Raw genomic sequence first — 27,374 nt, 5'->3', positions numbered from 1 at the left:
TGACAGCTATGACTTTAATATAAGACTTGGCAAAACCTGGGAAAAGCTAATCTGTGTTTGTGACCTTCAAAGTTTTAACAATAAAGAACAGCTGTGACAAAAAAGACAATAATCTGAGCTGTAGACAAAGAGAATTATAAATTTCAGAAAAAAATCTTTTTTGAACTATTTGGATTACAAATATCTATTTAATTGGGACTCTAAAGCTATTTGCACAGAAAAGAAAGGAAGAGAAAAACTCAAATTCTTGGCCATCATGGATCAGAGACATGTATTATTATTATTATTATTATTATTATTATTATTATTATTATTATTATTATTATTATTATTATTATTATTATTATTATTATTATTAATAATAATAATAATAATAATAATAATAATAATAATAATAATAATAATAATAATAATAATAATAATAATAAATTAAATTTTTATACCGCCCTTCTCCCGAAGGACTCAGGGCAATAAATATTAAAAAGCAAAGTACAAAAGTTGAAAAAACAATTAAATAATTTATGCCCGATCTATACAATAGTTAAAACCATATTAAAAACCCAACCCCAAACCCATTAGACCAGGCCGGATTGCTCAAATAAATAAGTTTTTAGATCCCTCCAGAAGGAGCGAAGGTCGGGGCCCATCTGGAGCTCAACCGGCAAGCAGTTCCACAGGTCTGGCGCGCCCACAGAGAACACCCTCCCCCTGGGGGCCACCAGTCGACATTCTCTGATCGGAGGCACCCTCAGGAGGCCCTCTCTGTGGGAGCACACTGGACGGAGGGAAGTTGATGCCGGCTGCAGGTGCTGCCGTAGGTAATCTGGACCCAAGCCATGTAGGGCTTTGTAGGTCATTACCAACACCTTGAATCTCACCCGGAGAGCAACCGGCAGCCAATGCAGCTCACGGAGCAAAGGTGTAACATGGGAGTATTGGGAGACTCCCAACACAACTCGCGTGGCTGCATTCTGCACCAGTTGGAGCCTCCGAGTGGTCCTCAAGGGCAGCCCCATGTAGAGAGCATTGCAGTAGTCCAAACGAGAGGTCATGAGAGCATGAGTGACCGTGCGCAAGGCCTCCCAGTCTAGATAGGGCCGCAACTGGCGCACCAGGCGAACCTGGGCGAAGGCCCCCCTGGTCACATTTGCTATATGGTCTTCTAAAGAAAGCTGTGAATCTAGGAGGACTCCCAAGTTGTGAGCCCTATCTACAGGGGGTAATAACTCACCCACCATAGGAAGAGATGGAATATTCTGAATATCCTGAGATTCCGGTACACACAGCCACTCAGTCTTGTCAGGGTTGAGTCGAAGCCTGTTCCTCCCCATCCAGACCTGACCCACCTCCAGGCAATGGGACATCACGTCGAGGGCATCACTGGGGTGGTTTGGGGTCAAAATGAAAAGCTGGGTATCATCAGCATACTGATGATACCCAACTCCAAAACCACGAATGATCTCACCCAGCGGCTTCATATAGATGTTGAACAGGAGAGGCGAGAGGACTGACCCCTGAGGAACTCCACAAACAAGAGGCCTCGAGTTCGACCTCTGTCCCCCTGCCAACACCGACTGCAAATGTCCCAGGAGATAATAGGAGAACCACTGAAGAACCGTGCCTCCCACTCCCAATCCCCTGAGACGCCGTAGCAGGATACCATGGTCGATGGTATCGAAAGCCGCTGAGAGGTCTAATAGGACTAGGACAGAGGAATATCCCCTGTCCCGGGCCCTCCAGAGATCATTCACCAGAGCGACCAATGCCATCTCCGTGCTGTACCCGGGCCTGAAGCCCAATTGGTATGGGTCTAGATAATCTGCTTCATCCAGAACCAGAGGGATCTGGTGCGCCACCACGCTTTCAACAACCTTCGCAATAAAGCGAAGGTTGGAGACCAGACGAAAGTTATTTAACACAGCTGGGTCCAAGGCAGGCTTCTTGAGGAGAGGTCTCACCACCGCCTCCTTCAAGATGGCGGGGAAACTACCGTCACTCAAAGATGCAGATATAACCGCCTGGAACCAGCCTCGTGTCCCCTCCTGGGCCGCATAAACCAGCCAGGAAGGGCACGGGTCCAATAAACACGTGGTGGAACTCAGCCTCCCCATAATCCTGTCCACTTCCTCCGGAGTCACAGGATTGAACTCCTCTCAGATAACATTGACAAGACCACCCGTGTCCTGATCGTCAGACTCTGCCTAGTCGGAGTCCAAACCGGTCCGAATCCGAGCGATTTTGTCCGACAGATGTTGACTGAACTCCTTGGCACATCCCTGCAAGGGTTCCTCCCTCACCTCCTGATTAAGGAGGGAGCGGGTCACCCTAAACAGGGCAACTGGGCAATTATCTGCGGACGCGCTAAGGGTAGCAAAGTGATTAGACCTCGCCACCCTTATCGCCACGAGATAAGACCTAATATAGGTTCTTAGTCACAATCGGTCGGACTCAGATCGGCTGGATCTCCAACAGCTCTCTAGGCCCCGTCTCCGACGTTTCATCTCCCGGAGCTCCGTGGAAAACAATGGAGCCCGCTGGGATCTGCACCGGGTCAGGGGCCGCAAGGGTACAACTCGGTCAAGTGCCTCCATGGCCGTCCTTTCCCAGGCTTCCACTAAGGCATCCGCCGAGCTGTGAGCAGAGGAGGCAGGTGGGGACCCCAGCGCTTCCTGGAACTTCTCAGGGTCCATTAAGCACCTGGGGCAGAACCATCTAGTTGGTTTGACACACCCACAGTGAGGAGCGGCAAAACGGAAGAGAGAACATATCAAGAAGATATAAATATTTCACAGAAAGAGATATATTGCAACTAATTCAAACAACAATGACTTTAAACCACAAAGAAATCCAAAATAACTTTGAAAATATAAATCAATCTATTTCTAAGTTAACTCTAGAACAACAACAAAACTCCCAGAAGACAACAGAGAAGGAGCACATAAAACAGATAAATGGATATAGAATTGAGAATAGAGACTTAAAGATGGAACTTAACAAAACTAGGAAACATGATTTAATCCTAGTGGGGGGAAAATCACAAGAATTGGGGAAAAAAAACAACTTACCCCTTAGGACTACAAAATAAATCTGAGGACAAGAAAACAGATTGGATAAAATGGACTGTAGAGATGTCAGGAACATTGGAGAGAAAGGAAATGATAACAGAAGTGGAGAGAAAGGAAAAGAAAAATATTTTCAACAAACATGGAAAGGCAGAAGCCCGGTACAAAGACACTTAACCTGATTTACTTTTTATGCCTACAGCAACATTTATGAACATAAAGAAACCCTTTTTGATTCAGGAAAAATAAATTGATTAAGAAAGATATTGGGCAAAGGAAAAAGACTAAAGTGGAAAATAGACAATGGGACTTACCAGAGAGAATACTTAAAAAAGAAACATCTGTTTGAATATGGTTAAAGAAATAGAAAAGTTTTGGAATATATATGTCATTCTAAGAGGGATGAATTCCCTAAATAATATAGTATGCTTTTTCCCTTTTTTGTTCTTTTTTTTTTGATATGAGTAATGTAAAAAAGTTGAAATGACTTAGATAAAGGAAATGTTTTAGATACTTACATGTGATTGAATTTAAGAAAATTATAATGGATAAAAAATGTTTTGAATAAGAATTAAAGGACTAGAAGGAGGAACTGCCGACTATAGAAGAATGGACTTTAAAAGTTTCTAACCTGGCGGAAATGGCAAAGATCTCGGCGTATTTGAAAGACCATTCGCAACAATGTTATATTACGGAGTGGAAAAAATGGATTGATTATATCCAGAACAAATATGTGACTAAAAAGTTTCATTTAGCATTTGAATAAGTTTTGATATGATATTTGTATTGCTTGTAGTCATTTTATAAGAGCTAGAGTGCTATAGACTTAATAATTTATTGTTGTTAGCATAGGGTTGTTTATGATTGTTCTTATTTTTATACCTTGTATTTAGCTCTGGGAAGTCGTGGACAGGGAGGGGGGAAGGGGAGGGGGGAGGGTTGGGAAGGGGTGGGTGGGGGGTGGGGGGGAGGGGTTGTTAAAGATAAAATGTATTGAAAAACTTTTCAATTAAAAAAAAGAATTAAAGGACTAGATGACTAGATGTATTAAATGGAATGTTTAAAGATTAAACATATTTTAATTATGATTAAAAAGAATAAGAAATTTAGGATATAAATATATATTAGCTTAGGAAGGATATATATTTTAAGTAGTATGTTATTTTTAAAATTTCTTTACTCTTGCTTTCCCTTCATTTCTTTTTCATTATTTTAACTATTCCTTAAGAAGTGTAAAAGTGTGAGATGGTTCATATGGAAACATAGAGTTAAATTTTTAAAAGTAATTAATTTTTGAGAAAATCTTAACCAGTAAGAATATCTAGAATTTGGTGGGAGAAACAAATTAAAATAAGGACTGTAACAGGATCTATGATAAGGCAACCAGAATGATTGGATAAAATAAAATATATTACAAAAACAAAAGAATTTTAACCAAAGGCTACATCCATGTGGTTGACAAACTCAGAGAGCAAAACAGTGGTGTCATGAGTCGTTTTCATTTGCAAAAGGTGTATTCAAAACGAATCTCAACTGCAATTACCATATAACCCTTCTGCACATTCTGCAGAATGTGATGTAGACTCGCAACTACTTCAACTTTTCAATTCCAGCTGTTTGAAATCCATACCAGTTGACATTTCTATGTAGTTGAATTCAGCACACTTTTTATTTATTTGCCTACATTTTACATGGTATCTTCCTGATTGCCTGATCCTCCTAGACTTATGGCTCTTGCTGGAAGAGCAGATGACAGTTATTGCTTTGTACAAATCTTGTCGGTCAATTCCACCATTTCTGGACTAGGGGACCTTGTTCCTGGTCACTCATGCATTAGTTTCCTCCTGACTCAGTAACTGCAATGCACTGCAAAGAGCTCACCTTAAAGACTATCCAGGAGCTGCAACTGACCCCAAATGCAGTAATATACACAGTTTTAGGTGCCCTGAAATTCACCCAAGTTACACTATTGCTTTGGGAGCTACACTGGCTTCCAATTGCTTTCTGGATTCAATTCAAGGTGTTCATTATCACCGCAAAAGCCCTACATGGCTCAGGAAATGTTATTTGTAGAGCTACTTCTTTCTGATGCATATACTCATCCCACCAGGTCAGATAGAGTGGAAGGGCTCCAGGTTCCCTCCTTTACATGCTGTCATCAGATGGGACCTTGGAAGTGTACCTTCTCTGTAGCTGTCCAGTCTTTTGGAATAGCCCGTCATCTGAGATTCAAGCTGACCCTACCCCTTTAGCATTCCAGAAGGCTGGAAAGTTCTGGTTGTTCCTCTAAGTCAGGGGTGTCAAACTCAATTTCATTGAGGGCCGCATCAGCATTGCGGTTGCCCTCAGGGGGCCAGGTGGGTGTGGCCTGGGTGGGCGTGGCCTACTGGGTGGGCATGGCTAAAGTGTGTATGGCCTACTGGGTGGGCGTGGCCAGCTCTACATCGTTCGCATCAAGGGTGCCTATGGGGGCCTGAGCAGGAGTGGGACAGATCTGAGGGTCTCTGGCAGAAGGAGGGTCTCTGGGCCAGGACCAAGGCAGCGGGGGCCGTTCCCTCACTGTTTCCAGGATGGCTTCGTGGGCCACATGAAACTACTTTGTGGGCCGGATCTGGCCCCCGGGCCTTGTGTTTGACATGTCTGCTCTAAGTGTTGGGCTAGAATTTAATTTAATTTAATTTAATTTATTGAGATTTTTATACCGCCCTTCTCCCAAAGGGACTCAGGGCGGTTCACAGGGCATAAATATAAACACCAATACAAACATTAAAAAATAATTAAATTAATGCCCAAGTTAAAACCAGAATACTAAAACAAACCAATAAAAAACCCAAGTACCCCCATCAGGCCAGACCCGCTAGTTCAAATAAATGGGTCTTCAACCCGCGACGGAAGGATCGGAGGTCTGATGCCATCCGGAGCTCGACCGGCAGTTGATTCCATAACGCCGGAGCACCCACAGAGAAGGCCCTCCCCCTGGGGGCCACCAGTCGACATTCCTTGACAGGAGGCACCCTGAGGAGGCCCTCTCTGTGGGCGCGCACAGGGCGGAGGGGAGTCGACGCCGGCAGCAGGTGGTCCTCGAGGTATCGCGGACCCATGCCATGTAGGGACTTAAAGATCATAACCAAAACCTTGAACCTTACCCGGAAGACAACTGGCAACCAATGCAGCTCACGGAGCAAAGGTGTAACATGGGAGTACCGGGAAACTCCCAAGACAACTCTCGCGGCCGCATTCTGTACCAGTTGGAGCCTCCGAGTAGTCTTCAAGGGAAGTCCCATGTAGAGAGCGTTACAGTAGTCTAGGCGAGAGGTCACGAGCGCATGAGTAACCGTACACAAGGCCTCCCGATCCAGATAGGGCCGCAACTGGCGCACCAGGCGAACCTGGGCAAAAGCCCCCCTAGTCACGGCCACTATGTGATCCTCCAAAGTGAGTCGTGAATCTAGGAGGACTCCCAAGTTGCGAGCCCTATCCACAGGGGGTAAAAGCTCACCCCCCATAGAAAGAGGTGGAACATCCCAGGTGTCTCGGGAAGCCGGAATGTACAGCCACTCAGTCTTGTCAGGGTTGAGTTGAAGTCTGTTCCTCCCCATCCAGACCCGAACCGCCTCCAGGCAACGGGACATCACAGCGAGGGCATCACTGGGGTGGTTTGGGGTCGAAATAAAAAGTTGGGTATCATCAGCATATTGATGATACCCAACTCCAAAACCACGAATGATCTCACCCAGCGGCTTCATATAGATGTTGAACAGGAGAGGCGAGAGGACCGACCCCTGAGGAACTCCACAAGCGAGAGTCCTAGGGGTCGACCTCTGCCCCCTGCCAACACCGACTGCGAGCGTCCCAGGAGATAGGAGGAGAACCACTGAAAAACCGTGCCTCCCACTCCCAATCCCCTGAGACGCTGCAGCAGGATACCATGGTCGATGGTATCAAAAGCCGCCGAGAGGTCTAATAGGACTAGGACAGAGGAATACCCCCTATCCCGAGCCCTCCAGAGATCATTCACCAGAGCGACCAATGCCGTCTCCGTGCTGTGCCCGGGCCTGAAACCCGATTGGTAAGGGTCCAGATAATCCGCTTCATCCAGGACCAGAGGGAGCTGATGCGCCACCACACTCTCAACAACCTTCGCAAGAAAGCGAAGGTTGGAGACTGGACGGAAGTTGTTCAATACAGCTGGGTCCAAGGCAGGCTTCTTGAGGAGAGGTCTCACCACCGCCTCCTTCAAGACGGTGGGGAAATAACCCTCACTCAAAGAAGCAGATATAACCGCCTGGAGCCAGCCTCGTGTCCTCTCCCTAGCTGCGTAAACCAGCCAAGAAGGGCACGGGTCCAATAAGCATGTGGTGGAACTCAGCTTCCCCATAATCCTGTCCACTTCATCAGGGGTCACAGAATCGAACTCCTCCCAGATAACATTGACAAGACCGCCCGTGTCCTGATCGTCAGACTCTGCCCAGCTGGTGTCCAAACCGGTCCGAATCCGAGCGATTTTATCCGACAGATGTTGACCAAACTCCTCGGCACGACCCTGCAAGGGATCCTCCCTCACCTCCTGATTAAGAAGGGAGCGAGTCACCCTAAACAAGGCGGCCGGGCGATTGTCTGCGGACGCGATGAGGGTAGAGAAGTAATGACACCTCGCCTCCCTCATCGCAGCGAGATAAGACCTAATGTAGGTTCTTAACCGCAATCGGTCGGGTTCAGATCGGCTGGACCTCCAGCAGCTCTCTAGGCCCCGTTTCCGCCGCTTCATCTCCCGGAGCTCCGTGGAGAACCATGGAGCTCGCTGGGATCTGCGCCGGGTCAGGGGCCGCAAGGGTACAACCCGGTCGAGTGCCTCAGTGGCTGCCCTTTCCCAGGCTTCCACTAAGGCATCCGCCGAGCTGTGAGCAATGGAGGCAGGTGGAGACCCCAGCGCCGCTTGGAATCTCTCAGGATCCATTAGGCGTCTGGGGCGGTACCATCTAGTTGGCTCCGTACCTCCACGGCGAGGGGTGGCAAAATGGAAGACCAGCCGCAGGAGGTGATGATCGGTCCATGACAGGGGCATAGTAAGTGGAAAGCCCCCACCAAGATCATCCAACCACCGTCCAGATAAGAAAATCAGGTTAAGGGTGTGGCCTCCCTCATGAGTTGGCTCAGAAATTACCTGCGTCAGGTCCATGGCCGTCATGGAAGCCATGAACTCCCGAGCAAGCTCAGATGAACCTCCCAGGGATGGTAGGTTGACGTCTCCCAAAACTATAAGTTTGGGGAACTCAACCACCAACCCTGAGAGGACATCGAGCAGCTCGGGCAGGGCTGCCGCTACGCGACTAGGCGAAATGTACACGAGCAGCAAGCCCAACTGCGCCCCAGAGCCAAATCTCATAAAGAGAGACTCACACCCGACTATCTGAGGAACGGTGGTCTCCCGCGGACATAAGGTCTCCCTAACGATCACCGCCACTCCCCCACCCCTACCCTGAGCTCGAGGCTGGTGTAGCACCCGGAAGCCTGGTGGGCAAAGATCAACCAAAGGGACCCCACCCTCTGGGCCCAACCAAGTCTCCGTGATGCAAGCCAGGTCCGCATGCTCACCCTCAACTAAATCCCTAATAAGGGGAGCTTTGTTGACCACGGACCTGGCATTCAGGTACACCAGCCGGAGCTCAGGAGGCTGCACATCCTCGCTCCCGGTACCTCGGGAAAGAAGCAGAGGGTCGGAGCGCCCCACCGCTTGCAAATAGCGGAGACGGCGCTCCCGGTAATGATATGGCCCCCTGTCTATCCGCCTGCTGCCATTCCCCGTCGTGGGAATTGGTAATCCCACGACCCGCTCATGAGCCCCGGAGACAACGACCCCTCGTTCTCCCCCCGCGCGGTCAGACCCAAGTCTGGCCTGAACTATGGTTGATTGGCCGCCCCCCAAAGCCAAACAACCCCTATCACCCACCCCCCTCCCCAACCCCGTAAAAAATTTTGATAAAAACAAAATCAGGGGCCTCTTGTTACATTTATGTTGACGGCCCCTACCCCTGCCCAGCCATCTCTCAGAGACCCAGAACTCGGGCCCTTCATCGAGGTTAGAATTTAAAGAGGCGGGTCGCACCCAGGCGAGGGGGGCACCCCTGAGGGCGAGCAAGTCCGTGCTAGTATATTGTCGCATGTTAGTCCAGCAAGTCCAGAATAGGTAGTCCTGGAGATGATCAAGTCCATAGGAGGGTCGAAGGCCGGAAAAGAAAATATCTGGATCCACACCCAGCTGCACTGCCACTTAGCTGGGTGCCCCAGTAAACAGGTCACCCCCGCCCTCTCACGGCAAGTTGCAACTCTGTACCTGGGGATGGTCAAAGATATACTCTGGGTAGGCATGCCCCATAGAGCTCCCAGAATGAAGATTTAGTCAGGACAATAATAGTATGGTTGGTTTGGTGTCAGGTAGCAAGGTTATCGTGGTTGTTATTTATTGTTCTACTATAATATTTGTGTGTGTGTGTGTGTGTGTGTGTGTGTGTGTGTGTGTGAGAGAGAGAGAGAGAGAGAGAGAGAGAGAGAGATGGCTATCCAGATAAATGATAGATAGCAATAGCACTTAGACTGATATACCATTTCACAGTGCTTTACAGCCCTCTCTAAGCAGTTCACAGAGTCAGCATGTTGCCCCCAACAATCCGGGACTTCTTTCTACCGACCTCAGAAGGATGGAAGGCTGAATCAACCTTGAGCCGGTAAGAAGCGAATTGCAGGCAGTCAGTAGTCAGCAGAAGCTTGCAGTACTGCATTCTAACCACTGCACCACAATGATTCATATGACAGATGAATAGATAGATAGATAGATAGATGATAGATAGATATTTTTTTAAAAAAAATTAATTCCATTTATATCCCGCCCTTCTCCGAAGACTCAGGGCAGCTTACAAGCTTAGCAGTAGCCTTCATTCTATGTATATGCCTGCTTATTAGGGCTTTCACACACACCCCAAGTGGCATTATTACAAAGTCAGCTTAATTGCCCCCAACAATCTGGGTCCTCATTTTACCTACCTCGGAAGGATGGAAGGCTGAGTCAACCTTGAGCCTGGTGGGATGCGAACCTGCACTAATTGCAGGCAGCTGGTGTTACTTAAGGAGGCATTATCCCACTGCTCCACCAAGGCTGATAGATAGATAGATAGATAGATAGATAGATAGATAGATAGATAGATAGATAGATAGATAGATAGAAAGATAGATAATAGAAATAGCACCTACGTGATAAATTTGGCTGTAATTCAGCAGTATCATTGGAAAGTTCACAAAATTAGTGCACATTCAGGAAAGTTGTGTTTAAAAAGTATACCAGGTCTATCCTGCATTTAAATAAAGGGGGTTTGTAAAGGAATAAGCATTTGTCAGGGTAATTATGTAAGAAAAAGAATGTAACGGGATAAAAATAAAAATGCATAAGACTGGGCATTTTTTCATTATTTGCACTGCTTTGGTTGTGCAAAGATACCTGACCTGTCTCAAATCTGGATCCATTCTTGGAAAGATAGTACAGTGCATCTTACATTGCCTGCTGAATAGTGCAATCAACTGAATTTCACAGCCCAAATTATGGGAAAATAAATGATAAATAACTTATAATTTATAAATTATTTTAAATAAATAGTTATAAATGCCTGTAAGTTGGATTTTCTCTTATTAAGATCGGATGACATTTGCAAAAAACTGAGCATATTGTAAGTGGAAGAAGCATGCCATATTGCACTGAAAATTACATTTTACACATGCCTAATTTAGATAGGTAAACAGGCAGATGATAAACAAAACAGTTTCCACCTGCCCAAAATCCTATTTAAGAAGTTTCTCTAGCTATTTTCAAACAAATAAATCATGGGTGTTAAATTGGCAGCCCATGGGTCAGATGTGTCATGCACAGGCCATGCACACCCCGGCTCTGCAAAGGTAAAAAACTCACAATACATCACATGACACAATCGAGTTTGACAGCCATGCAATAGATCAGGGGTGCCAAACTGCTAGCCCACGGGCTGGACACATCATCTGGAAACCGCACCCACCCCATTGCTGGCAATGGCAAAACTCTCCTTTTGAAATGTCTGCAATAGATGGAGAGAAGGAGAGTACAAAAGGAAGCGACTGTGGCAAGAAATAAATGTACAGATAAGGCCTACTCTGAGGCCTTCTATTCCAAGAGAATAGAAAATGTAATTGTTAAGCCAATCAAGTAGATAAACACAACAATATCAGAATACCAATGGCAATAAAGCAATAAATAATTGTCCAAACCTAAAAAAGTGAGGTCAGCAAAGAGTTAAGTTCTTTCAAGTTTTCTCCACTGCTGTCCTCAGGGTGCTATGATCAGAGTAGCTGATGGCAGTCTGATTACAATGATTTCAAAGCGGTCCTGTCAGATACTGAACCCACCACTTCCATAAAAGTGTTACATAAAACCAGGAAGCTGAGTGAATGAATGAATGAATGAATGAATGAATGAATGAATGAATGAATGAATGAATGAATGAACCTTTATTATCAAAGTACAACATGTGTACAGTGAGATTGGCTGAGCCTCCCTTCGTGCCCCCCCCCAACAATTCACAGTGACAACAAACCCACCATCTTCTTACACCATGTTAGCTAATTGCACAACACACTGGCCTTGCAAGTCAATCATACATAGAGTTATTTCCTGTTCAGGAGCCTGACAGCCCATGGATAGAAAAAGCACAACAACATATAACAAACCAATCTATTTATCTAGTTCAACTGGGGATGCTTCCTTTTCATTCAGTACATCCCCAGCTGCTATAGAGTGGCACAGTAGCTTTGTGGATTTTGAAAGAGTCATAAGGCAATTTAGAGAAAGATTTTTATGTCAACATTAATTTTCAAAAATCCCAAATTGCTCCACTCTGCTCTGAATTCTTGTTGGTACCAATCCACAGTTTATTGAATACAACAATAAATAGGGCAGATTTAGACAGATAAAAGCATCCACTGAGAAACATTCATCCTGATCATTGAAATAGTTGGAATTCCTCAGAAAAGTCTCAATAGAAACTAATTCTATTCTATATCCATTTCTGCCCATTTCATTCTACTTCCTAGTATGGTAGATGCAGTTCCAGTTTCACTGCTGAAACTCACATGTGACATGCTTATCCATGGTTAATCCAATTTTTTAAAGTTTCCACAAACTAGGCTACATTCTTGTTAAGGATATTGTACAAAAGCACTGTCTCAACATTTCTAATCCAGCCCTGATCTCACATATTAAATACTATTTATTGCATTGTTAGATTAGAAAGGAAATTGCAATAGTTTATCCCTTTAAATAATTGGTTTTTCTATAGCAGCTTGCTGTTACATACAACATTACAAATTTCACAAGTAGCTCTTTTGGTATTATGCTTTTTTTTTAACGATTACTGCCAGAGGAAACTGATTCTATACTGGTTGGAACCATTTTTGTCAAAATAGGCCTGAAGCCAGCATGGAGATAAATTTAATCTCCCTCCAATCTGTCCATCGACAGAAAACAGAGGTGTTTTTTTTCCCCATCCTATTCAAGGAATAAAGACTCTTGATGTAGATTGAAGGAGAGGGTAGCCTCTAACCTTTTAATTCACTAGAAAACAGAAGGTGCAGCTATTACATTTCTATTTATTATCTGATATATATGAATGATAGTGCAAGAAATCTATTAAGTTTTCCCAATCCAAGTCAGGATTTTTGAGCCAAGGATACTTTTCTGGAAATAATCCTCCAAGAATTTTCAGAGGGGAAAAGAATTAAAAGAAGTAAATGTGATAGAGAAAATGCCACCATAAAAGTCTTTCATCACCATGGAAGATGGCAGTATATCTACAAATGATCTAGAGCAGACATGTCCAACTCGTGACATCATGTGACATCATGCAACGTATCAGAGCTTTTTTGCCGTTGCCAGCAATGGGGTGGCTGTGGTTTCCCGGTGACGCATCTGGCCCACGGGCCAGCAGTTTGACACCCCTGATCTAGAGTTTACTACTTAAGTATCAGCTCTTGCACTTTTCACATGTAACTTTTTTTCCTTTCTACTTCATGATTTGTGCAATTCCCCAAGTGTGCCATTCTATCCAACCCAAGAGGAAACATTGGACAACACCAGTCTGGACTGGAAGTAGTGCAAGACTGGAAGACGTGGAGAGACCTGGCCCATAGAATTGCCAAGAACTGGACACCACTGAATGTATAACATCATCACATCATCAATCTGAACTGGGATAAAGTCTCTAATTAGAAAAAAATCTGGAATGAGTTTTCATATCATGATGTATAACAATTGTACTTCTGTATATCATAATTTTCATTGAGAAACCTATTGGAAGAGAAGGAATTTGTGGAATAACATTTCATGGATGGGAAGCAAGGTTATCCATGTATAATCTAATAAGGAGAAACTGTGCCCTAACCCATAATACATATCTAATCTCCCAAGCTATTAAGTGTGATAAAATCACTAGAAAAGAAGAACAATACCCATATTCACATATCACACTAAAACAGCATATTTAATTCTGCTTTGTGGGACAAATTATAGGAGCCTGTTCTAAGCCACAATTGGAAAGATCACAAGTGGCATGAAACCAAATACAGATGACATAAGTGCTGTGTGTGAGCCCAGACAATATAATGGGACAATGAATAGCGATTTTTTTTAAAAAAAATCAAAGCTGAAACTTGGAATATTAATTAGAGGCCAGCAGATGTTGATTTCATTTAAAAATTGTAGGATCCAAATATTCTAGAACTCTTAACTATTATAAGTGTTTCATTAATTATTTTAAGCAGGAAGATTATGTTTTTAAAACTGATTTTTTCTAACAATTATCAGCATTGTTTCAATCTAAATAAATTCATAATATGCATATTGAAAATATGGTTGAATCATTTATATCAGCATCTATTGCAAGGGTCTGCAACCTTGACAACTTTAAGACTTGTGGACTTCAGCTCCCAGAATTCTTAAAATTGTCAAGGTTGCAGACCCCTGATCTATTGGATTTTTTTTAATTCCATTTATATCCCGCCCTTCTCCAAAGACTCAGGGAGGCTTACAAGCTTAGCAGTAGCCTTCATTCTATGTATATGCCTGCTTATTAGGGCTTTCACACACACCCCAGCGGCATTATTACACAGTCAGCTTATTGCCCCCAACAATCTGGGTCCTCATTTTACCTACCTCGGAAGGATGGAAGGCTGAGTCAACCTTGAGCCTGGTGGGATGCGAACCTGCACTAATTGCAGGCAGCTGGTGTTACTTAAGGAGACATTAGCCCACTGCTCTACCAAGGATATGTTGATAATTTTACATAGATATCTTAAATCAATTGGCAATTGCTATACATGTGCACAACTCATCAATGCAAAAGCTATAATTTTAGCTTTAGAAATGGATAAACTTGTATTTCTATTATTAATCCACATTTGAGTTTCATCCATTGCTGTGACATTGAATCTCAGAAATTTTCCCTATCTAATATTACATAAATATGCATCCAGACAAATAGGAAATGCAAGTAAATACCTACATTTTATTGATTACAAGCATAGATAATCTTTGTCATAAAGAATTCTGCTTTAAATTGCAACACTGCCACAAAAGTCAATTCTTACATGGATTACAATGAAGAATAGAATATCTTTAATTATTCAATGACAGTTTATAGCACTAGTAATTATGGAGGTGCTCTTTAATATAAGGATAATATAGGCAGACCAAAAAATTAGTTTCTGTTGCTATCTGACTGATCATTTAATCTAAATAATCAGTCAAATAGAATAATTTTTTATTTCAACTGCTGTCATTATTATTGTTCCAATATTATCAGTACACAATGGATACAATGAATTATTTAATCAAAATGCATCCTATTGTTGTCTCAAGCTAGTAAGGCAATAATAAATAACCACATCAAAAGCCTTTCACTCAAATAACTTCTTTTCATTTATCCTTATTTGTTAATCTATCAAATATTTTAAGAATTTGAACTAACAAAAGACCAGCTTTCCCGTACCCTGGGATGTTCCAAAATCATCTCTTTCACAAACATTAAATAACTGACATATTCTATTCTAGAGAAACAGGCTGCATATTTTTATATTAGTGTCTTTCAAATTATGTTCCAAAGTATTCTGGGATTGTTTGGAAATTTGTCAGGGACCTATCAGTGAGAATCTTCACAACAACAGCTAAACATAGATGGAATAGAGCTTTCCCATAGTTACTGATCTAGATTATAGTATACATCTGTAAAAGAGTGTATACTAATTCCAGAATGTGCTACAGAAACTTGTTTGAGCATTTTAATAAAATGTAGGAGAAGTTCCTTAGAGCCAGAAGATTTCCAAGCAAAAAAAAACATTTAAAAATCATAGTTTTATTTGAAAATGTTGGAGTAGTGAGAGAGTACCTTCATGGACATCTATGCAGTCATTGAATATAAAGTGCAAGATTCTGAATCTCTTTAGGTTCCAAAATACAAATCTCAGGTTTATTTCAATACTATTTCTGAAGTGATAACATTTGATCCCTCTATCAGAAGCAAAAGATTTCCTTCTTAAGATAGCCCATCCAATTAAAAAAAATGTGAAGCTACTTGAAACTATCTGACACAGAGTCGTGTCTAAGAAATTACCAGCTTCAGAAGTATTTCTGACTTGAAAAAATAAAGACTCAATATGTTAAAGCTTTGCTTTGAACATTGTTCCAAAATATAAGATTTCTAACAGTGGGGAATCAGAAAGTTGCTTCAATTTCACTGTTCTATCTTTTCCTAACAGAGTATTAATGCCATTTAGTCTTTAGACCCCTAAGTTAAGTTATATCTGAAAATTCTTACAAAAGTCAAGAACAATCTGAAGGACCTTTGAAACAAAATTATAAAATATAGAACTGTTAAAAAAGTATTCTGAAGCACACATGTATACACATTAACAGACACAACTGAAGTATTTATTTATAAAATATTATAATTTTAATTTACATAATATTAAATTACATGCAGGATGATTCCTCACCTACCTGACTCTCTGGAAATTTGTATAAAAGATTCCATGCCTTTTTCACCATAGCTGCCTTCAGAAGCCAAGGTGGAAACATAGTTCCATCCCAAAGCTCTTACAATGTCCACCATTGCTTGTGCTTGGAAGGAATCTGGAGGAACAACCCGTGAGAAGAAATCGTAGCGCCGGTCATCACTTAGCTCTGGTGCAGTTGAAGCATAACTGATTTGGGGTATCTATGGGGAAAAAGAACAGTTAATTAGACTTATGAATTGATAAACTCAACACATGTACAACACAATTAGCTTGAGCGGTAATACAATTAGCCTTCCAGGTGCTCATCTGTTACTTTCTATCTTCATCAGCCCTTAAGTGAAAATCAATGAAGCTATCTTTCAAATAATTTTCATCGTAGGAATGCTAATTAGTATTATTTCAATCAGCCTTGAATCCCAAAATTACATTAACTTGTTTTTGATGAAGGATAAGTCTATATGAGGTAAATACAGCTGCTGAATCAGTCTTGTCCTGGATGAATTGCCCCTAACTTTAAACATCTATAGTGATTTGATATTTGAACTTCCTCAATGCTACCATCATTTTGCACTGGTTATCATCCATTTCATTAGTAACTGTTGTCAACAATAACATTAAATCCAGTTAATCAGACACTATCACCTCCAGCATGATGCCTCCCCAAACTCCAGTCACTTAGGGAGGCAGAACAACTTCAAGGAGCAGTTTGATTCTTAAATAAGAAAAATGGGTTGCTTACTGAATAAATTTCTTTTGGCTCAGGTAGGAAAGTGGCACAGGGAAGTATAGCAAAATCCTAAGGTGTTTTAAACAGAATAAATGGGGTTCTTTTCTCTGCCTTTTACTGAAAAAAAGGAAGCCTTTATCCAATAATATTTCCCCAACAATATCCCTATGCCACAAATTTAAGAAAGATTCCATGAATTTTTGACATATAAACACAAAACGCTATGAAATGGAGAGGGAAGTTCACTGCCATACTACTATATTAATATTTTTAGTTATTTAAAACATTTATATAGTTGCTTGTCTTCTAACCAACTCTGAGAGCCTCCCAATTAATTAATGTATGTATGTATGTATCTGCTGTGGTGGTGCAGTGGTTAGAATATAGTACTGCAGGCTACTTCTGCTGACTGCCAGCTGCCTGCAGTTTGGCAGTTTGAATCTCACTGGCTCAAGGTTGATTCAGCCTTCCATCTTTTTGAGGTCAGTAAAATGAGGACCCAGATTGTTGGTGGCAATATGCTGACTCTGTAAACTGTTTAGAGAGGGCTATAAAAGTAATGTGAAGTGGTATATAAGTACTATTGCTGTATGTATGTATGTATGTATGTATGTACGTATGTATGTATGCTAACTTATAAATCCCTTCAGATTCATTGGTCCTGATTCCAAGTAACAAATCAAACTGTTTTGTTTCAAATTTATCAAAAAAAGTCTGTCTAGATTAACATATAGGGAACGGTTGCTGGAATTGGGTATGTGTAGTTTAATGAAGAGAAGGGTGAGGGGTGACATGATAGCAGTGTTCTAATATCTCAGGGGCTGCCACAAAGAAGAGGGAGTCAAGCTATTCTCCAAAGCAGCTGAAAGCAGGACAAGAAGCAATGGATGGAAATTAGTCAAGGAGAAGCAACCTAGAACTAAGGAGAAACAGTTAGAACAATTAACCAGTGGAACAACCTGCCTCCAGAAGTGGTGAATGCTCCAATACTGGAAGTTTTTAAGAAGAGACTGGCCAATGGTATAGGGTTTCCTGCCTGAGCAGGGGGTTGGACTAGATGACCCCCAACCCCCTACTATAGGCCACCCAACCAAGCAGAGGAAATAGATGAACTTTTTGCTAGTCAGCTAACTAAGGTATGTAAGAAGCACATCAAAATAGTAATGGGGGACTTTAATTACCCTGATATCAACTGGGAGACAAACTCTGCACCAAGTGGAAGATCAAACAGATTCCTGTCAAACCTAGCAGACAACTTTCTCTCCCAAAAAGTAGAGAAGGGAACTAGGGGATTAGCCATATTGGATTTAATTCTCACAAACAGAGATGAAATGATAGAAGGTGTCGAAGCCACAGGAACCTTGGGGGGAAGTGATCATGCAATATTGGAATTCAACATTCTGGAGGCACAAGCAATAGAACACAGCCAAACTAGAGTCTTGGACTTTAAAAGAGCTAATTTCAATAAACTTAGAGAGACCATGGGAAGAATTCCATGGATGAGAATCCTAAAGGGGGAAACAACTCAAGAAGCTTGGGAAATTTTGAAAAGTGAGATAATAAAGGCCCAGTCTAGTACAATACCAACAAAGAAGAAAAATAACAGCTCTCAAAAGAAACCAGCATGGCTGCATAAAGAACTTTCTGATAAATTGAAAGATAAAAAGGACAAGTATAAGAATTGGAAAGAGGGGCACATAACTAAGTCAGAATATCAGCAAATAGCCTGTGCCTGTAAAGATGAAGTGAGGGAAGCTAAGGCTCAAAATGAACTAAGGCTTGCAACCAAAGTCAAAAATAACAAAAAAAACCGCTTCTTTCAACATATAAAAAACAAGAAAAAAGTTAAGGAAATGATTGGTCCATTAGTGGGGGAAAGTGGCAAGAAGGTGACAAGCAATAGGGAGAAAGCAGAACTATTTAATTCGTTTTTTGCATCTGTCTTTACACAAAGGGAAAAAAACAGTCCAACCTACCTAAACCAGTGCCATAAAAAACAGAATAGAAACGCAAGTTAAGATAGGCAAGAAAATGGTGAGCACCTGTCCAGCCTAGACGAGTTCAAATCACCAGGACCAGATGGATTACACCCCAAGGTTCTCAAGGAACTGTCAGACGTGATCTCAGAACCACTGAACTATATTTTTCAAAGATCCTGGAGCACTGGGGAACAACCAGAGGACTGGAAGAGAGCTGATATAGTTCCCATCTTCAACAAAGGGAAAAAATAGATCCAGGAAACTACACACCTATCAGCCTGACCTCAATACCTGGGAAGATTCTGGAAAAGATAATCAAACAACAAATCAGCGAACACCTTGATGCAAACAAAGTCATCACTAAAAGTCAACATGGGTTTGTCAAAAACAGATCATGCCAGACAAATCTTATTACATTCTTTGTCCAAGTGACAAAACTAGTGGACCAGAGGAATGCTGTAGATATATTTACTTGGACTTCAGTAAGGCATTTGATAAAGTAGATCACAACCTACTACTTGATAAGATAGAAAAATGTGGGTTAGATAGCATTACCACCAAATGGATTCGTAGCTGGCTGACAGGCCGTACTCAGGGTGTGGTCCTCAATGGAACCGCATCTACATGGAAGGAAGTGTGTAGTGGGGTGCCCCAGGGCTCTGTTCTGGGCCCAGTGCTCTTCAATATCTTCATTAATGATTTGGATGAGGGGATAGATGGGGAACTCATCAAATTTGCAGATGACACCAAGCTGGCAGGAATAGCCAATACTCCAGAAGATAGGCTTAAGATACAGAAGGATCTGGACAGACTCAAACACTGGGCACTATCTAACAAAATGAAATTCAATGGTGAAAAAAGTAAGGTTCTACATTTAGGCAGGAAAAATCAAATGCATAGGTATAGTATAGGTGGTACTTTGCTCAATAGTAGTAACTGTGAGAGGGATCTCGGAGTCCTAGTGGACAATCACTTCAATATGAGCCAGCAGTGTGCTGCAGCTGCCAAAAAAGCCAACACAGTGCTAGGCTGCATTAACAGAGGGATAGAATCAAGATCAAGTGAAGTAATAATACCACTTTACAATGCTTTGGTAAGGCCACACCTGGAATACTGCATCCAGTTTTGGTCACCACGATGTAAAAAAGATGTCGAGACTCTAGAAAGGGTACAAAGAAGAGCAACCAAGATGATTAGGGGGCTGGAGGCTAAAACATATAGGGAACGGTTGCTGGAATTGGGTATGTGTAGTTTAATGAAGAGAAGGGTGAGGGGTGTGGATACTTCATTTAATTAAGATGTGATGCTTTTAAAAAACACACATAACTAAACCGAATATTGCCTTTTGGGGATTATATCATTTCTAACTTTTCTTTTGTATTTATTTCTGTCCACTGAAAAGCAACATTTGGATCACGTGGGTGAAGGGTAGGGACAATAGAAAAACAAAACAGACTTGACCAGAGGATGAGAAGGAACACTGTCAACCAAGATAATCTTGATAGGGGATTTAGGTTAACATGTAATAATTCAAACAGAAAGAGTTTGCTTCCAAATCGATATGATAACAAAATCTGGCACCACCACATCTTAATGGAAATAAAGGAGAAAGCAGCTTACCTTTGAAAATTATAGTTTATACTACTATGTAAAAGTAAAAAGTTGAGGTTTGATGTTACTAATTTATTTTACTGCACCAAAGGGATTTGGAAGTCAACGCCTTTTGCTTCTTTTTCCCTTTTTTTCTGCACTTTTCCCTTCCCCTTTCCCGCCCCTATTTTTCCTACTATTTGTTTGTGTATTTTTGTATTTTATACTCTAAACTAATAAAAAACAAAAAAAATGAACAGGAAGTTATAGTTTTTACAAGAAGATAAAATCATAGTTTATTTGGTGGAGCCTTGGTGGAGCAGTGGGCTAATGCCTCCTTAAGTAACACCAGCTGCCTGCAATCAGTGCAGGTTCGCATCCCACCAGGCTCAAGGTTGACTCAGCCTTCCATCCTTCCAAGGTAGGTAAAATGATGACCCAGATTGTTGGGGGCAATTAAGCTGACTTTGTAATAATGCCGCTTGGGGTGTGTGTGAAAGCCCTAATAAGCAGGCATATACATAGAATGAAGGCTACTGCTAAGCTTGTAAGCCGCCCTGAGTCTTCGGAGAAGGGCGGGATATAAATGGAATTAAAATAAAATAAAATAAAATATTTACTTGATGGAAAACAGGAAGCATCTCCATACAAACACAAAAGAAGTAGACTAAAGTGTTCTGTGTTCTTATATCCCTTGCTCTCCCCTCCCCCGTCCCTGCCGTACGAGTGAATTCAATTTATTCTTCCCAGGTTCCCAGTTTGTCAATATGTGTAAATCAAGAATTCTTGCTTTAAAACAAACTACTTTTTTTTCCAAGAAACATACAGTTCCATGGATGGCTTGTATAATAATTCTTTAAATCAATTCTCATGCTTGAGAAATCCATAATTTTTGATGTCTTGAAAGAACCACAGAAAATTTGTAGCTGGCTGATTTATCACTTTCTTTTAAAATACAGCTTCTAGCTTATATAAAAAGCTAGTTCAGTATTTGCTAAAGTACAAATAAATTTGTAGGGATGAGAGAAAGTGAAATCTCAGGGTTTGAGATGGATTTCTATTTATGCCTACAGGTACTTAACTTTTTTTATTGTCACATAACCAGCATGGGATTTATTTTTTTAATCAAGAGGGAATAGGCTATATGTGGTATAATATTATAACAAACCAAGAAGCAAACATGGTGATATTCTAATGGAAAGCTTCAATAAAATGAATTTCATTTTCACTCTAAAAGTCTGCTAAATGCTCTGAATGCTTCTATTCCATATACCTGCTTGTCTTCTCTATTTGTGAAGGTAAAGGGATAAGGTGTTTTTTCTTGCAAAAAATGTTGTTTAAAATATTACAAGAATATACTAAGCTCTGATTCTTTGGGACATTTGTCTGAGATTACAACACAATATAAGGGGACCAGCTTGCATCATGATAGCACAAAATGGCTTTTGTGAGGTGGAATGTTTTGATATCACCCAAAGATTCCCCTGTTTTAGGAAGAGGTAGTTTATAAATTAGAATAGGACATGGTATGCCAGATTAAAATATGTGAAAGGCACAAAATTAATTAAGAGCAAATTATATCAATCAGAATATAATCAAATAAATTATAATTTCAAAAGCTGCAAAGTAGTATCTAGCACTGTAATATAAGCAAGCAATTAAATGGAAGTTAGAATATCTATTATTTGCATTTTGTTCTGGCTAAACTGAACCCATTAGAACTTGGAATCCAGGTGTTAAATTCAATGAACATTTGTCTGAATTTCTGAAATAAGCTTGCAGGAATGCTGTAGAGTCTAGGGAACTCTTATTTTTTCCCCTTTATTTCCCAAGCAAAAAAAGAGAAGAGAACATTGACCATTGTGGAAGGCATAATGCAGAAAACTGGTATACAGGGATGGCTATTTTGAAAGATGTGTGGGCTTTTTAAGAAATTAACCACTGCTTCTATTGCTGTTACCATCCTTCATGCAATACCTTACTGGTTTGTAATGAAAATCTTGGCAAGTGGAACTGACACTCAACCATTTCTATATGAGAAATGGTTATTGCAAGGTTATTGCAAGGCTATCATTAGTGGAACCCAAAAACAGTATAGTAGGATGGTAAAGATGTTACTGATCACTGAGTCACATTAAAACTAGTCATGACCTCTGTCAGCCTCAAGAAAGTTGTGGGGATAAAATTAGGAGATACGTCTCCATTAGCTACCTTGAATATTATCAGAGGTTAGAGTGCATATCCTGCAACAACATTTGCCGGCGTCTACTTCCCTCCGCCCTGTGCGTTCCCACAGAGAGGGCCTCCTCAGGGTGCCACCGGTCAGAGAATGTCGACTGGTGGCCCCCAGGGGGAGATCCTTCTCTGTGGGCGCCCCGGAGCTATGGAACCAGTTACCGGTTGAGCTCCGGACGGCGCCCAATCTTCGCTCCTTTCGCCGCGATCTGAAAATATACTTGTTCGAGCAAGCCGGCCTGGCCTGAGGGGGGATTAGTGGGGTCTTTTTTACTATTTTTATTGGGGTTTTTACCATGTATTAATTGTATTTTTAATCGGGCATGTATTTAATTATCTTTTATTTTTTGTAAATCTCTGTGTTTTATTCTTGCCCTGTACACCGCCCTGAGTCCTTCGGGAGAAGGGCGGTATAGAAATATTAATAAATTAAATTAAATTAAATTAAATTTAATATCAACAATATTTGCCTCTTCTAGGTCCTTGGGAAACTCAATAGGTAGATAAAATGTCAAATCCAGTCCAAATATCTGGCTGTTTGTATGATCAATAAAAAGCCTAAACATCTGGCTAGCTATTAAACCAGTGTGTGATTCAGTTCACACTGGTTCGCACTGGTTCAGTGTTCTACTAATTTTTTCTTGACTTTAGTGAACCGACTGATGCCCTAGCCCTTTTTCGTAAGGCCCAGAATGGACCAGTGGAAGTGCATGGACACCACTTCCAGAGTCCATTCTGAGCCAGGAAGGCCTCCCCCAGGCCTCCAAGGCTTAGAACAGACTTCTGGAAGTGGCGTCCACATACTTCTGGTGGCTGTTCTGGGCCTGGGAGGCCTCCTGGGCTCAGAATGAACTTGAGGAAGTGGCATCCACGCAGAGACCTGGTAGTTCAGGTATTTGAATCCCACTACTCTATGAAACTAACCATAATAAAAATAATATGCCTGAGACATTAGAAAGTCCAGCTTCAGCCATATGATTTCAAAAGTCTCCTGTTTAATTCCAGCCTGATGAATCTATATATATGAGAAATATGATGAAGCCAGATTAAACATACCAATTAATTCAAAAAGCCAATATCTGGGACAGAACCAGACAAATTATGACATAATAAGAATCCTTATTTTGGAAGGCAAATTAAGGGATATGCAACATTGTCATATCTCATTTCCAAATACATTGCACTGCCACACAGTATATTCCTTATATAAATAGGGAATAATTATTAGGTTGAATAAGAGCACAAGGCAAGCTGGTTTTCTCCCATATCTAGGGTTACTAGAGTCCAGGAAAAATGGGACAAGTCCTATTTTTTGTCCTCATGTCCTCCACCTGCAAGACATCAAATATTGCCCAGTGTCTTTTTTTTGGACTTTTTTTCAAAAAGCAGTCATTCAAACTTCTGTGTATTGTGACCTTGTAAATTGACTGATTCTTTCTTTCCATCATCCATCAACAGGCTTGACAGTCTAGATTTATGTTATTTATTTTGTGATACCAGCAATCGGCTTCAATCTTGCCCCTTCAGATCTATGATCACTGTAGCCTGAACATCACATGACTAATTCTACATTTCTATGGTGAAATCTGAAAGGAATGTAATTGATTCTATACTATCAATACTATATTTTCTTGAAAAGACTTGTTGGGAAAACATTGCCACTGCAAAAGAGTTTTTCTGATGCTGTAAAAAGTACAGGTAGTCCTCGACTTAACAAAGGTTCAGTTAGTGACCATTCAAAGTTACCACGGGCACTGAAAAAGTGACTTATGACCATTTTTCGCACATATGACCATTATGACATTCCCATGCTCACATGATCAAAATTCAGATTCTTGACAACTGCCTCATATTCATGATGGTTGCAGTGTCCCAGGTCATGTGATCACCTCTTGCTACCTTCTGATAAGCAAGTCAATGGAGAAGGCAGAGTCACTTAAAAACCATGGTATTAACTTAAGAACTGCAGTGATTAAGTTAACAACCATGCCAAGAAAAGTTGTAAACTGGAACAAAACTCACTTTAAAAAAAAAGAAAAATTTTGGGCTCAATTGTGTTTATAAGTTGAGGACTACCTGTAATTTCATAGACGTGGAGGTTGCAATATATTTTTCCAGTTACTGTCTTTTCTGTTTCCCTCCAAGTCCTTCTTTCCAATTGTCCATTTCCTCCTTTGCTTGGTCAGATATCTGGTACCCCTACCCATATTATGCTGAAGACAAGAGACTAAGGCCAGTGGTGGGATTCAAATATGTGAGCAACCGGTTCTCTGTGTGGATGTCACTTCCGGAAGTCCATTCTTGGCCTGGCCAACAAAAAATTAGCTACCGGTTCTGCCAAACTGGTGCAAACTGGCTGGATCCCACCACTGTCTAAGACTGGAAAAAGTAGCAGTAATATCTTCTCTCAATGCTCTCTGGAGGAGAGGGCCTATATATATATATTTTCTGACAGTACTTATTAGTTGAGAGCCTGTGTAGCTTTTAGTCCTCCCTTAGGCACTAATCTAGTTGGGTGACACTGGGTCAATCAGTCTTTCTCAGAGACTTATCCTGGCAGGCACTAGTCTTGAGACTGACTCAAAGGCAGTATAAACCCCAAACAATCTCCTCATTAGTTAGCTATTCAAACAATCCTCCCCCAGAATGACAAAGATTGAAAAGACAAAATGAATGTTTTAAAAGAAATGAGAGATTATTGTGTCTTCATATAACTCAAAGCTTTGCTTGGGCAGCAGGGCCCTATCCATGTAATGTACTTTCAGGTTTGTTTTTCAAAGGATTTTCAATATATATATATGCTTTCCAACACACACACACACACACACACACACACACACACACACACACACTTGCAATAACCAGGTGAGCTATTAGTAATATATACATATACATTATTCATGAACATTTTATTGTAATTTTTGTACAATGGTCTACAGAATCAATTGAGGTGGCCCCCTTGTTCTTCTTGAATTTCTTGCATTCATTTGAGGATTTTCTAAACAGTGTGATCAACAGAACAGGTGCAGTGAAATATAACTCAAGTCCAAAGTGAAAGAAATCAAAAGGTTTCTCATTGCCTTTTCACAAAAAGAAGAAAGCAAAGCTCTAGAGAAAAATATTCAGAGAGATGCTTGACTCATGATTTATAGCCCTTTTGAGAACCCTAAAATAAAGTAAAATGGGATAGTTCCCCCTTCCTCATGATAAACAGAGATAACAATCCCCAGATGTAACTAAATATTCTGAATTACAGACATAGTTTTTACTTATCTGTTGATATTTAAGGTCTTGATGCATCTCCAGACTGACAACACAGTTGCAGACGATTGTACAATCAATAATGCTATTAGAATTATAGATGCTGTTTGATGGCAAATACATATGTGTGTATGTACATGGGTATCTGTCTGTGCTCCAAGGTGCTCCAAAGTAATAGAAAAATATTGTTCAAAAACCAAACACTGAAGATTTCATTTTTTAATAATCCACAGCCAGAAGTATCCACAGAGAGGGGTCAAAAAATTCAAGTTGGTTGGTCCATCAAAGATCTCCCCCTTTTTTATATTCTTCCTAAGTTGGTGGTGGTCCCCTTGACTTTTTGATCCCCCAGGGGACACTCCTGCCAGGAATAATAATGTAAAATTCATAACATTGGTGAATCAATCCTCATACCATCTCCCATCCCTCACTTGATTTCAGTTCAATGTGCCAAATGTCTCCTCCTCCTCCTCCTCCTCCTTCTCCATAGCTGCTCAACTACAGTGAATGCCAGATGATGCACAAAATTAAATAAGAAATTAAAATGACTATATATATATTAAATTTTGAATATTTGGGGAAAATGTCCTGCACATTGTAGTTTAAGTACATTGCAGTTTAAGCAAAATATTTTAAAAAGAAAAATAAAAGTAGTCATTCAGCTGTGCTGATCTCATGACTGCAGAGAAATCTGAAAGACAGATAATTTTCCAAGTGGAAACAGGATAAAGCAACAGATACAGCCAACTTGGTTGGCTCTGATATTTGTCCTAATAATTACTGACTTGCTTTGCCCTGTTCTTGTTCTGATTCTTCACTCCTTGCAAAGAACTACGGGCACTCAGAGATCAGAAATTAGTAGTTAATTTTCCTATTAATCTTTTGTTTTATTACACAAGTGGTATTTAATAAAATAAGCTTAAACAGAAGAGTTGTCAAAAACATTATATAAAATAAAAAATCAATTTCTTGAAGAATTATATGCGATTAAGACAATGTATTTGCTGACATATTAATGAGATCCAACTGGGGTATTATTAAGTGCACAGTTTGCTCTAATTTCACTTTCAGCTTCTATTAAATTTTATTGATATAGTTTCCAGACAATAGGGGGAAACATACAAGAACAATTTTCTAACCTTTTGATATGTAATTTAGTATTAATTTTCTCAAATGAAAAAAAAAATATGTGTGTTTTGTTTTGTTTTTTAAGAGAAGCAAGTGAAGAAGTTTAAATTGTGCACCAAAAACACTAGAATACTTGATGGGTTATCAACACCATCCATTCTAAATTAACTAGCATCTTTAGTCAGTCATAGTGATGTAGAAATGTTCTTTTGACAGAGCTTAAATATCAGGTTTAGAGATGTCATTTGCCAGTTTCTTTCTTCATTACTTAATAATAAACTTTAACATTTTGTTTGTAATAAATAC

The 27,374-nt window shown here is 40.8% G+C and overlaps 1 protein-coding gene across 2 annotated transcripts in view; it reads right to left on the bottom strand.

Annotated features, from left to right (window-relative positions):
- Positions 1–27,374, bottom strand: part of GRM7 (glutamate metabotropic receptor 7) — a gene marked incomplete at both ends in the record, with an annotated part of 531,980 nt that overhangs the window by 349,056 nt on the left and 155,550 nt on the right. For both annotated transcript variants that reach the window (XM_083355185.1, XM_083355186.1), the window contains one exon: positions 16,132–16,348. In XM_083355185.1, coding sequence (XP_083211311.1) covers positions 16,132–16,348 — 217 coding nt within the window. The remainder of the gene's footprint in view (positions 1–16,131; positions 16,349–27,374) is intronic.

This window comes from Vipera ursinii (genome assembly GCF_947247035.1).
Source record: "Vipera ursinii genome assembly, chromosome: 2".
In the NCBI taxonomy this organism is placed as follows: domain Eukaryota; kingdom Metazoa; phylum Chordata; class Lepidosauria; order Squamata; family Viperidae; genus Vipera; species Vipera ursinii.
Note: the sequence above shows the minus strand (reverse complement) of the source record. Positions and strands in the feature narration are given on the sequence as shown.